Raw genomic sequence first — 14142 nt, 5'->3', positions numbered from 1 at the left:
AATTCTAAAAATTCTGAATTCTACTCAGACGGAATTAATAAGTTACCAACACGTTGGGAGAAATTATTTTGATTAAAGAACATTGCTTTAAAGTAACTAGTTTCTTTTTTTTTGTTTAATACCAAAATCCTGCATTATTTTCCGGACAACCCAATACAATGCAAATGTATATTAAGTGTATATAATATTGATCTATATCTCATCAAACCTACAGCTTTTTTCTCAGTCAGCATGACCTTCAATTAGTTCCAGGTCAATATTGACATCTCATAATGCCCATTAACATTGACGAACCATTTCCTGTAAAAATGTATGTCAAGCATTTTATTTAAGAAGTAGGGTCCAAATGGTGGATTGCACAAATTAAAGGTTTAGTGGTCAATGTTGGTCTAATATCATGAAACAGCTTTCTTCAATGAAAAGAGCAAGAGTTTACTTTGTAGAGATCATTATTGACTTATCTGTTATATTGGTCGACTGGATTCTTTTAAAAATTAATAATTTATTTTGAAGAGATGTTGACAAACTAATTTACAACTTTACAACATTCAGTTTTCGTAGTCAATATTGATCTTAAATCAAATTAACAATAAACAACTTTCAATTATTCCGTTGGGACCAGTATTGACTTATTATGGGGCAATACTAGGCAATCGCTGCTTCGTTTCTTGCTAAACGGTTAGAAAACTCATTTAAAAGAGGTGTGAAAATCCACAAATTGCAGTTTTAAGTAGTCATTATTGATGTGTGCTTTACATGAACTGCATCCACTGAATCACACCACAATTTCTTGTTCCAGTTGATAGTTCATTATTCACCTTGTCACTGTTCATTGTGTCACAACTTCTACTTCTTAAAAAATTGATCTCGGTAAATATAAGGAGGAGGTATGAAATATAAATTCAAGACTACATAATGTGCTGGTTCTTGTGGTCAATATTGATTTATATCTCGTGTTGATAGAGTAATTTTAGCTGTGCTCCTCTGACACAAAGCTTCCCGTTAGTCGTACTGAATAGATCGTTATTGACTTATCACAGAATCCTCATTTACTTCATCTTCCTGTATTGCATTTTTGTGAAAATTGACCCCGAAGCAGGTGTCAAAACTATATGTAGGTCTGCGCAAATTTTTTCTATATTTTTACATCAAAAATTTGGCAATAGGTCTCGTTCAATTTTCCCCGCGGTCAATATTTCATATGCTTTCTTACTTTCTGCTCACGCTAAGACACTTAGGTCCTGTGAAATATTACAACCCAGACAAATGTCTTTATGAAAATCAATATTGTCGTTTTTAACCATAAATATATATAAATTGCTGATAAAGATCTCTTAAAATCTTATGAAAAATATTTTCTTTCTTGTCCATCGTTTCTGGTAAAGTTGAAAATATCATAGAAATGAAAAACGTATTAGACTGAAATCATTGATGCTCAGAATAGAGTGGGGGCGGGAGTTAATTACTTTTATGAGTTCCTAAGTGGTTCTGGCCAAGGGCGGGATGCAAAAAAACCCCGAGAGGAGGGTGGGTCGGCTAAAGCCAATTTAATTACAAAATATAGAGAGCTTGTTGTCAATTAACTGTCGGGTAGGGGACTGTTATTTGAGTACGTGCCGGCAGTACCAAACAGGCACTGTTCCTGAATACCAATCGCCCGGGGGAGTACTAACTCAATCAATCCCAGTTAGTTCTCTCCACCCAACCTCTGTCAATATCCAACACGTTAGAAACATTTCGTAACTTAATTGTACGGAATCTTGGATACACTTCCATCACGATGCCGGGGTACATACCTAAATAGACCTGATTCACAGCGAAGAAAACCAAGGGAAAATGTCAGATAAAAGTGAGTCGGTTTTTTTTGGCCAACTGGATGTACAACAACTCGCTTTTCTTGTTTGCTTCGGGAAACCCCTAATGCTATTTCTTCTCTCAGAGAAAACACTGTGTGAATTTTTCCTTCTTAAATCTCAGTTTATCTCTTTATTGAATATATAAACAAAATAAAGTAGAACTGATACATGGCAGGAATTTCTGTAAATATCTCAAGTTTAAAATAGTATACTAATTAACACGGTTCTTATAAAAATTATGGCATAACAACCATAACATCATACGTTATGGTACATTGAGATAAAGTGTATTATAATAAAATTTAAAATTACAATTTAATTAAATTAGGTATACTGATAAATAATATAGTAAGGCGAAAACTCTCTTTTTTTTTACCACAAGTAATTATCTTTTAACAACATTGACTGTTTATGTGTGGTGATTAGTGACCGTTAATCGATAATTATTCAGAAATCGTGAGATGCGGTCTGGTGTGATGTAGGTTTCAGAAAAACATTTTCTTTATCGTGCATACATTTCGATCTTTATTGAGATCATCTTCAGGGACTGGGATTTACAAACATTGTTTACATTTAACAAATACCTTAGGAAGTGGAAAAAAATGAATCTATACAATGCAAAATATGTTTAATATTCAATCAAAGTATTTCTACTCACTCAAAGTGTTTGTCTTCTGTGTAATTGTGCCATTCTTGCGTGTCGTGTTGAGAGTGCCAGTGAGATATTGCTGTTTTGTATTTATATATGTTGGATTTTGAAGAGGTGGGGAAGGAAGTCGGTATAGAAAAGACATTGTTGTATAATTAAACTGTCTGGCAACTTACATCGGTCTTACATCCAATATCTGGACAAGAGAGTAAAGCAACATATCTAAGATTGCAAAAAACCCAAGCAAAATCCTACAGCACTCGCTACCCACCATTTTGAACACAAACACAATTTCGACTTCAACAATCCAAAAATATTACCCACAGAACAAAACAAAAATAAGCGTAATTTTTTAGAAATGGTTTGCATCAACAGAGATAAACACAGCATCAATTACAGAACAGATACATGTAAACTCAGTCGCAGCTACGCCAATATCATTAATCAAATTCAATATAGATAGCATACATATATCATCTCATCACATTCCACACATCAAACATTTTTCACATAGTCTAATGTTTCAACAATTTATCTTTCCTTTTCCTACTTATCCCCTTCTATATAATCCTGAATGGATAATCTAGCCGAACCATTACCAACGTTTTTTTTCCTTCGTCGGCTCTTCTCACCTCAAAGAAGCCGACGCCTTATACAAAAATATCTTTTCTATACTGACATCCTTCCCCACCCCTTCAAAATCCAACATATATAAACACAAAACAGCAATATCTCACTGGCACTCTCAACACGACACACAAGAATGGCACAATTACACATAAGACAAACACTGAGTGGGTGGAAATACTTTGATTGAGTATTAAATATATTTTGCATTACAATTAATTAAGGTTTTTAGTTGAGATAAAAAAGTCAATGGCACGAGCGGGATTCGAACCCACGATCTTCGGCTTGATACGCCGCTGCTCTATCACTTGAGCTATCGTGACCTCGATCCACTCAGACACCAACTTCCCATCTCAACCGCACCTTCGAATCCCGCTCGTGCCATTGATTTTTTATCTCAACTAAAAACCTTAGTTAATTGTAATATATTGATTGGTCAAGCGGACCACGAAATTAGTGAATTTAATATTTTGCATTGTATAAATTCACTTTTCTCCACATCCTTCATGCATTTGGTAAATGTAAACAATATTTGTAAATCCCAGGCCCTGAAGATGATCTCAATAAAGATCGAAACGTTTCATGATAAAGAAAATGTTTTTCTGAAACCTACATCACACCAGACCGCATCTCACGATTTCTGAATAATTAATTTTTGTTAAATGTTTGAACTGATTCCATGATTTCAATTTTTCATTTCCTTCAAACTTTTAAAATGTTATTAATATTTTTAACATTTTAAAGAGGTAAGCATCGGTGGCCGTGACGGTAAGTCGTTGACTCGGCGCCTCATTCTAGTAAGGTAAAGGTCCCTGGTTCGAATCGTGCGGTCCCGAAAAAAACAACAACTTATAAATTAGTAATTGTTCCACATTAAGGGGATTTATTCCTGGAACGTTCAATGCATGGTATTGATTGTTGTTGTGATAGTCTCATCCCTGATACATTTTTAATATACATGTGTTACTTAATAAGTAATAAGCCAATCAGAAATAATATTTTGATCTAAAAACGTAAAGTGCTAAAGTAATCAAAAGTATTAAAGAAACGAGGATATTTACAATACTAACATTTTCTTGTTCCGCAGGATTGTTTAAAATCTAAATATATTGTTTTTTCATAATAGTGTGTATGTTCTTACAGCACGTTATTGATTTTCAATATTTATTTTCAATGAAACATTGACAAATTATCAATTTTTACTCGTTTATCTTGGTAGTAATTTTGTAATAATAAATATTAATTCTTAATAAATCCAATGGGTTAAAGAGCACTTGAATACTATCCTGGCGGAAAATGGCTTGAATAAAGGGACGCCTCTCTCCTAAAAATTTAAATATTGACTTTATTTTGAAAGGCAGTCGCAGCAAATTCACACTTTAATCACCCCAATCTATTAGAAAGGCAAATTTTCCCGACTTAAAAGCGCCGTTAAAAAATAAACAGTTTTTGAACGAATTGTATGAAAATTTGCCTATGAAAACGGCCCATCATGAGCGTAAATTTTCCCATTTCCCGGATCTCTTTGTTATTCAAGAGGCCGGAGATGAATTACCGAATTGTGAAGCCTGATTCATTTATCCATTGGCAAATTTTACCTTGATTTGATTATGGTTATTACGTTTGCGGTCCATTGGCTCGTTGGAGAAGGCGTTGCGAAAAAAAACTCAGTTTGCATACACTTAACCCCGATTTCTTCAGCCCTCGCGATTGTAGAAAAGTTCAGCTTTTCTTGACTCCACCAAATGGCAAACTTAAAAGCTTGTACATGTAAAAAATAATGATATACTACATTTTTTTAAATTATTTGTAATAACTAACGTATTTTATCTTTATTTCAGGGCCCACCGCAGCCTGGGCAGCCATTTAAGTTCACAGTGGGAGATTCCTGCGATAGGATAAAAGAAGAATTCAATTTCTTGCAGGCCCAATACCACAAGTGAGTTTCAACACATTTCCTCTATTTTGGCTAAATGTTCCATTCTGTAAAAGCAAAATAAAAAATAACAATATAAAAAAGGGACATTTCGTCAAAATAAATTGTTTACTAGATTTAAGTATTTAGTTATAATTATCGAAGCCCTCAGTGTTAGAGGAATTTAACCAATGAATGTAGATTAAGCAGAATTTAGAAGTTAAGGGAGTCGATGAAGGTTTGTTATTTGCACTTAGCCTGGTTCAATTTCAGTATAATTAATTAGATTGGAGTATCATGTCGAGTAGGATTTACAGTTTGAAAATACAGACTATGATCAGAGTACTAGAATAAATACAAAATGGAACATTACTTTTTTTTAAAAACCTTAATAGTTTTAATTTTTTAATTAAATGGATTCCTACAGCCTAGGAATATATAGGCAAATAGGTACATTAACTTAAATGCTATGAAATAATTTGCTGAACGGTCAACTATATTTATGTAGTTCTCAGTTTTGTATTAAGGCGGAAAATTTTGTCAAGAGATTTGTTGTTAGAGACTTCTTTATCATTAGCGACAATTATGGTTTTCACACGACCGTTGTGTCGTATTAAATACCTTATTGTTTAAGACAAGACGTGAACGACCTAAGATATTCACATGTTAAAATTGTGTGTTCAGGATAATTACTCAAAGGTTTATGGAATAAATCTTTTTTAACTTTTAAAAGTAAATAAAAAGACCATTTGTTGAACTGGATTTTTATCGTAGTTCTTCGACCATTCATCGTGAAAGGAAGGATCTGATTCTTTTGTGAACATCTCCATCAAATCCGATTAAATTAACTTAAAAGAAGAGTCTACAAAAAATTTCACGTTGAGGTTAGGTTTATAGTGCATTCGTTTCCCATTACTTTAGCCTTCCTGTCCTCGCGTTTTGGTCTTTCTGACGACCATGCATTCCTTGGAAAAATTAGACAAAGCCGGCACTGAAGATGGCGCAGACAGATTTAAAAGAAACACAGAGAGGATAAGGCTGACCAAAATGATCGGAAGCTACCATACTATTAACGAAAGCCTAACCTCAAAGTTTTCGAAATCGCACACCAGTTGACAGAACCCACTCTGAGCTTATGTCGAGAGTACTATCAGTTTCTAAATAACGTGCGACGTAATTAGGTGATTATGGTTATTTATAATTTCTTTATTAAAGATGAGATCTAGGGCTGAGATTTTTTAACATTCGAGTGAATATTTTTGGCGGACCTTGCGAATCTTCTTGTTGTCTGCAAGATGTGGGCATCTTGCGTACAACGTGAACTGTTACTAGGGATTTTTTGACCTCCGATAAGATCGGCGGTGCTAAGTCGGCCCAGTTTGCGGTCGGAGTGACCACTCAGACCGCGTTTACCGCAGGTCCACCAGCCCAGGGCTAATCCTCTCCGCCACCACACTGGGCCCGCTTCATCCCCTCAAAGCCCTAGAGGTGTTTATCGACTCGATTCATCCAGTGGATCTTTTTTCTCCCTGGGACGAATCGGTGTTGACGGGTCCGTGTTGTATTTAGAAGCGGACACAGTGTACGAAAAGGTCATTAATCAAGGGAGCCGTTCTCGGCGGAGGAGGTGCCAACTTTCTCTCTCATTATTCAGGTTCTCAGATTATTCAATTTCCTGCCCACTCCACGGCAACGTACTGACAGATTACTTTGTCGTCTCTCATTCCATTTCCCTTCAAGTATCTTATTTTGATTTGATTAAATACGAACTAACGATAAGGAGTTCATTTCCCATTGCTGTTTTATATTAAAAAAATGAAGGGCCCTCGAAATGAAAACGTTTGAAACATCTTTTCATGCCAACTCGTTTCCTGAGAGTTTGTAATAAATTAAGTTTTTTGTGATGGGACACATTCAGAATATGTCAAGCATAAGTTCGACTGTGTCTCTGGTCGACAGGACTATCGTATTTTTTAAAACTGGAAGACTTTCGGAATTCCAATGCCATTTTAAATCTGGGGTATTTGGTGCTGTGGCTCAGTGTATTGCCAATTTGTAAATTGTAAAATTACTATGATGCAGGATGGACAATTGCAAATTGCATCCTAATATATAATTAATATTTTAATTGTACAAATTATTAGGGTAAAATTTGAAAGAAAAACGTCTAAGCAAGCGATTAAGTATTATTTGCTGTTGATGTTTAGTGTTTTAAAGTTATTAAAATTGATCCAGCATTCGAACCCGACATACTTACAAATGGGCTTTTTTTCGAAAACTCCGGCACCCTGAGGGTTGATATGACCTCTGCTGCTGCGAACCTCGTAAAAAAATTGATCTCAGGGCCGCTTGTTCTCCCTGTAAGCTGGACTAACAAGTGGGAGCCAATTGAAAATTTATAAGCCAAAATTGTTTTCATGTATTATTAAAACAACCATTATGGAAACAAACAGTCGAATCTCATTAAATTAATTCAAAACAATTGATTATATAAATATCCTAATGTAGCATAGGCAATACAGGAAAGCTGATAAAAGTAAGCAATATTCCTGTCGTACAGAAGGGCTTAAAGTTCAATTGCCAGTTGAGGATCTTGAACGAGGGGCCAGCACCACTTCATAATACTTTTCCGACATTTAGATCAATTAAAATTCCATGGGCCGAGCCGGGATTCGAACCAGAACCTATAGCGTGGCAAAATACGTTCTGCGAAGTAATTAAAGTCCAATTGTTTAAGTTTAGTGTCACGGACGAGATGTCAAACAACGTTAAGTTAGTATTAAACAATCAGTTAAAACCTTATGGGCTAAATCCAGGTAAGCTCATTTCTTCGTGAGTCTGTTATTTTGTAAATAGTGTTCTCACGAATGATCGTATATGACCTAAATGTAGCTCCAACAATGCTCAAGTCTCAACAGTGACAGTTTTTGTGAAACCCTTTGCTGGACGAATTTTGATAAATTATTTTTAATGGTTTGCAGTAAAATGGAGTAGTAAACAAGAAGTAGATATTACTCAAGTATCAGGAGTATCCAGTTGGTCGGTGTGTTGTGAAAATGCCATGAAACTAGCCAGTAGATTTTGAAAAACCTAAATTCGTCTTTATGCTGTTAATCGTTGTTACATTCTTTTGGTTGTTTACAGTGTCCAATAACGTTAATTTTTAAATAATGTTGCTCTTGAAATCTTTCAGTTGCGTTTTCTAGAGGGCGAATAATAATTATATAGTTCTAGAAAGTTTGATTATAAATCTTTAAGTCAATATTGGTTGATTTCGTTGTTGAAAGTTGTCATGATATAGTTTTGTTTTTATGTCTCAACGACAATTAATCCAAAGATCCTCTTTTATTTCCTAACACTGAGGGCCATTATTCATCAATCCGGGTCAAATTTCATTTGTTGTGTTAACTAATTATGCAATTTCAGTTTGAAAATGGAGTGTGAGAAGTTGGCTAGCGAGAAAATCGAGATTCAGAGGCACTATGTGATGGTAAGTGAGGCCATGGCCTCGCTCGACTAGCTACCGCTTCTGCCTGTTTCAACGCACACAGCCGTCTTATCTCCCCGTTTGCTCTGAGCAAATAATTAATATCTTGTCTAAATATTTGTTCTTGCCCTACTCTCCGTGAGCAAACACTCTGGAAGCTGTTGTTCACAGCAAACACATTTAGACGCTCCCTCTCCACTAAATTAAAGACCTCCCTCTGTTTACTCTGAGTCCCGTCGAGTCAGCTTTTTACACACAAAGGGGTGAAAGGGGGGGAGGGAGAAAAAGCAAGTATTTTTTTCTCAATTAAATTAAAAAAAATTCAAAAGGACGGCTGTGCGCTGTTGGAAAACGGGGAAAACGATAACAGCGAAAGGAGTGACAAATCTCTTGTTTAACCGATACTAACATGTGTGGCTGCGCTTTGCTCGCAACAAGCATGGCCCCCAGGCACCTCGCCATCCCAAAATTTTTTAATTTTGTTTTCCGTCAATTAACCTTGCACTTTTTGTTTGTTTTCCCCCGCCACCACTCGTGGTGTCTGTCTGCAGTCTTAAAATGGAGATCGAGAAACTTGCACAAGAAAAAACGGAAATGCAGAGGCACTACGTAATGGTGAGTTGTCCAGCACTGCTTTAATTAATACGTTTTGAATTATCGCCGCATGGCTTTTATTATGATAGTTTTGCATGTTGAACATTTCATCTCTAATAAACCATAAATCATTAACCAACTGCATGCCCTTCTCATTGTCCCAAGTCCCAACTTAATTCTCTACCTAGAGAGGTCTCACTTTGGAAAAAAATTATATTCAATATAATTTTCTGTTAACAGTACTTCACTATTTGACATACTTTAATTTTTCTAAACAATATTAATGAACAATCACGATCTCCAAACAATCATAAATGATAAAATAGATCCCCTACAGGCAATTTTCATTATTTAAATCTTAGCAAATATTTATCGATTTAACAATCGACCCGGTTGGCAAGAGGTAAAAATATGCAACAAGATAATTATGTAAAAGACGACATAGTTTATTTATTCAGTATAATATGCCTATTCAGTTTGGCCAGTTTAATTTACAATTCAAACACTTTTACATAATACAATTGGAATAAGGACGATTTTTGCCGCTTATACTTTAATTTTATATTTACACTTAGACAATTTGTGCCTTGTTAATACAAGATTGTGGTTTACTTTATTTCGATTTTTTATTATTTTTCTGTGCGTTATTTTTAGTTTTGAACCAACCAAATACGATAACATTAACAGAATCTTGACAAACTTGTTTAAATTCGAGTAGGGATCGTCAGATAAATTTTTAATTACCTCTGATTGTTACAAGAGTACTATTTAGTACTAAAAAAGCGACAGCATATTTCTTTAATGATAAATCCTACATTTTGAAAAGGTTTAGTTTCGATTTGGGATTTTGATAACAGTCAATACTTTTTATTACAACATAATGTTTAAAACTATCTCATGGATCTTAATTGTTTAAAATAAACATTTAATATTAATGCTCTTTTTAGTATAAAAATAAACAGTTAAAAAAAGAATATCTCATGGATAAAACTGTTGAATCTGTTTTTGTATTGTTAGTTCATTATTAATTAAAAATTAATAAGCATAAAAGATTTTTTTCCTTCTTTGATAGATATTCTGTTACTGATTATCCCTGGTAGTCTTGTTTTCCAATTTTTTTTATTTCTGGTCCGTTGAAAAAACATTTAAGTATATTTCATGGATTTTTTTAGTGGCCGGCTGTTTACAATTTGTTGTATTAAAATGGAATTTAAAATAAAACTTAAATGTTTGTAGCCATATAAGAAAAGGAAATTCATTATTAATTGCTTAAAAGATTTTTTTCTTTGAAAGATATTCTGTTACTGATTATCCCTGGTAGTCTTGTTTTGCGATTTTTTACTTCTGATCTGTTGAAAAAATTTGTAAGTGTTATTTCATGGACAAAACTATGGGATCTAAGTGTGTTATTTTTGGTGGCCGGTTGTTTAAAATTTGTTGGATTTAAATTAAAACTTAAATGTTTGCAGGCTTATAATAAAAGGAAATTCATTATTAATTGCTTAAAAGATTTTTTTCCTTGAAAGATATTCTGTTACTGATTATCCCTGGTAGTCTTGTTTTGCGATTTGGCCTGTTGAAAAAAAAATTGTAAGCGTTACAAGATTGTATGTAAAGTACAATCATTGTGGGTGCAAACCTTATCGAGGAAGAGGTTAAAAAAAGTATTCAATTAATACTTTCGAACTACAAAGGCCAATAAATCCACGACCTGAAGGATAAAAAGGCCAAAACGTGTATCTGTATAACGCCGTGCTCACTACTTCGGCGGCGACAACTAAAACCAGTGGGCGAGCTCCAATTAACATCCCTTATAAATCCTGGACCGGATTAGCATAAACAGGGGACTTGTTTGAAAGCCCTTAATTGCTCTGCTCCTCCGGAATTTTTAAACATCGTCACCGTCTTCCCCGCTCTTGTCGTTAATTAGCTTGTCTCTAACGACCGGGACATGAGTTATGTACACCGGCATGCATTATTCATACAATCATCTTCGCCGCCTTTTCAATTTTCTACCACCGGGGAAAAAAAATAAGCGTCGGGCGGGGGTTAAATTAAATAATGCGTTTTCTTCCCTCGTCTCGATGGAAAAATCCCCGAAGGGCTGTATAAACTTCCTTTTGTGTGAATTTTTTTTTCCTTTAGAGCGGATTATTTATTATTCAGTTTATTTTGCTTTCTTATCTCTCAATAAAAACGACTTGTAAAATCCGAACCCTCTCCCTTAAAAACAAATAAAAAAAAGAAATCTTTTTCATGCTACAGGCGATGAAACGGTCCGTATTAAAAAGAATTATGCAAATCTCATGAGTTTGAGATGGAACGACTTCAAACCTCTTTTTCCGGCTAAAATAAAACTAACTTTTAACAATGTAGAAGAAAAGAAAACAAAGCGTAAACTGCATATTAAATAGGAAATAAGGGAAATTCAAAGTGCAGCACTAACAAGGTGCTGAATAATTATAACAATAAAAAATTAATGCTTTTACTTGAAGAATCTCTATTCGTCCGAACCTAAGCTCTCAAATGATTAGTTCATCTGGTTAATTTTAAGAAATAAAATTTATATATGCAGAAAAGCCATGTGATTTTCTCCTGTTTTGTGAGTACATATTTGATGGCATATATTTAAAAAATTTAGTTTTTTTAGCTGACCTGTCTATTTTAAAGCCCTGACCGCATAGATGGACAATTTTGCAGTCAAATAAGCTTAAACATAATTTTTATTTAATTATAAAAGTGGATAAATTTTTATTCAGTAGGAATACTTAAAGTTGATCATTTTCTTAATTTTTAACTAATATTTTTAACTAATTAATTGGAAAAAAATCTGAAAACGCCATAATTTTTTTTAATTATTACATTTATTTATTAAACCAAATGAAACGGTCTATTAATTTTACAATGGCAATTTAGAAATAAATACACGTAGTCCATTCATTAGTATCAGTTTATCTGTTTATGTTCACCGTAGAAAATACTTAAGCTTTCTATCTTATTTCTTGTTAACGGATAGAACATTATATCAAAATTCTAATTAATTACAATTAATTAAGGTTTTTCGTTGAGAAAAAAAAGTCAATGGCACGAGCGGGAGTCGAACCCACGATCTTCGGCTTGATACGCCGCTGCTCTACCATTTGAGCTATCGTGACCTCGATCCACTCGGACACCAACTTCCCATCTCAACCGCCCCTTTTGAATTTTCCCTCCTTTTTGCCATTTTTCAATGTATTGACTTTTTTATCTCAACTAAAAACCTTAATTAATTGTAATATATTAATTGGTCAAGCGGACCACGAAATTAGTGATTTAATATTAGAAATTTAATTTAGTAATAATTAGTAATTTAATTTAATCTAATTAATAGTTCATCTTTTTAATGTAATTAAAACAAGAGTTTCGCACCAATAAAAAAACGAACTTTTTTAATGTTTAATTCGATATAATATATAATTTTAAAAAATCACAAATTTTAATATAAATTATTGTAATAGAAGGATGTTTATATAATTTGGTAACTTGCTATGGCTTTGTCCTCTTCAATCATCTTATGATGTGCTGAATATGGGCTGGCCTCGGTTTTGGGGCTTTGTAGTTGTAGGTAATGCTCGTATGCATACCGTGTGATCTTAATGTCGATGTGCGGGTTGTTCAGATCTCTTTGTATGTCGGTATTGCGGAACATACCAAGGATAATTCTGCCATATTTTGTAGAACTTTATTTTGGAACGGTTGTTGAGATTGTATAGTTTCTTTCGGCACCATCGAAAAATGTATACCACATATATCCATACAGGTTTTAAAATGTGATTATAATTCATATTTTATTTTGTATTGGGGGTGAATTCTTTCTCAGCAACAATAAACTTGATGGTATTTGAAATGTGCTTTCTAATATGATTTTTTTAATCTATTGTTATGCATACATTTTTCACTGAATTCTGGGAAGGAAGTACTTTACCAATGAAGACGATTGGTTTGAAATTTTCTATTTGTGAAATTTACATGTGAGGATTTCTGGCGATTTATTTGACATTCCAACTATCTGTCCATTCAAGGATGATGTTGACTGCTATTTGCATTCGGTTCGTGCATGCGTTGATAGGTTTTTCAAATGAGAGGGAAGTTGTGTCATCAGCAAATTTTGCGACGGTTATGATTTCTATCAGTTGAAGGTCAAGTGTATACAGTAAGTAAATCAGGGGGTCGAGGACGCTACCTTGTGGTACGCCGTCCTTACTTTCATTAACAAAGATAGGAAGATATAATTTTTAAAAAAGTTTATTTATTAAATCTTCGTGCTAAACCTTGTCAAAGGAATAAAGTTGAACATGTAAATTTAATAGACTGTAACCTTAGTCCTCGGCAATGTTCGAACTGAGTGGTTCTTCAAAGAAATTTGAAATCGTCTATTTAAAAGTTAATTATGCCTATGTGTAGACATATTTATGATTGTTTTGCCCTAATTACCTTAAAATGGGTCGAAAGCTTGGCAGAAACAATTTAATTTGCTTTTTCATCAAGATCTACGGTTATCCAGATTATTCTTGAGTAAAAAAGTGATCGGTATATTTAACAAATAAAAACGGTATAATCTAACCTGTAGAATTTTTAAAAAGTGAGCATTTGTGCAATGTTCATCTGATCTTTGTACAATAGATCAGTCGATTGGGCTTAAATATGGGTTACAAGTAAGACCAGAAGTCCTTGAATGTTCTTCCTGTAGCATTCTAGTTCAATATTATCAAGACTCCGAGTAAGTTCTTATTTAAAAAAGAAATAATTTGTTGTTTTAGTGTTGATGGACAAAAAAGATAGTTGACGATGGTTAGGGTCACGTTGTTAAAAATGTGCGCGCGCGCGTGTGTGTGTAGTTTTAAAGCAAAGTGGATTTTTGCATTCTGACCTAATTGTATTTTTAAGCCGAGAGCGTTGCCAATTTTTTGTTTTTTAATCCGCACATTAACTCCGGCCGATGCTTCCGACTGGCGCAATTTGCATAAGCGTCGGC

The 14142-nt window shown here is 34.1% G+C and overlaps 1 protein-coding gene across 7 annotated transcripts in view; it reads left to right on the top strand.

The window, feature by feature from the left end:
* LOC106672153 (transducin-like enhancer protein 4) overlaps nt 1-14142 on the top strand; it is a 146479-nt gene that overhangs the window by 40377 nt on the left and 91960 nt on the right. For 5 of the 7 annotated variants that reach the window (XM_014403346.2, XM_014403347.2, XM_014403341.2 and 2 more), the window contains exons 2-3: nt 4974-5071; nt 8474-8537. In XM_014403346.2, the coding sequence (XP_014258832.1) occupies nt 4974-5071; nt 8474-8537 (162 nt within the window). Of the gene's footprint in view, nt 1-4973; nt 5072-8473; nt 8538-9085; nt 9150-14142 lie in introns of all 7 variants that reach the window. The other 2 variants (XM_014403342.2, XM_014403344.2) reach the window with 1 other exon arrangement.

This window comes from Cimex lectularius, unplaced genomic scaffold, assembly GCF_000648675.2.
Source record: "Cimex lectularius strain Harlan isolate CLEC.00 unplaced genomic scaffold, Clec_2.1 scaffold130, whole genome shotgun sequence".
NCBI classification, from domain to species: Eukaryota; Metazoa; Arthropoda; class Insecta; order Hemiptera; family Cimicidae; genus Cimex; species Cimex lectularius.
This window is presented reverse-complemented; position numbering and strand designations above follow the sequence as displayed.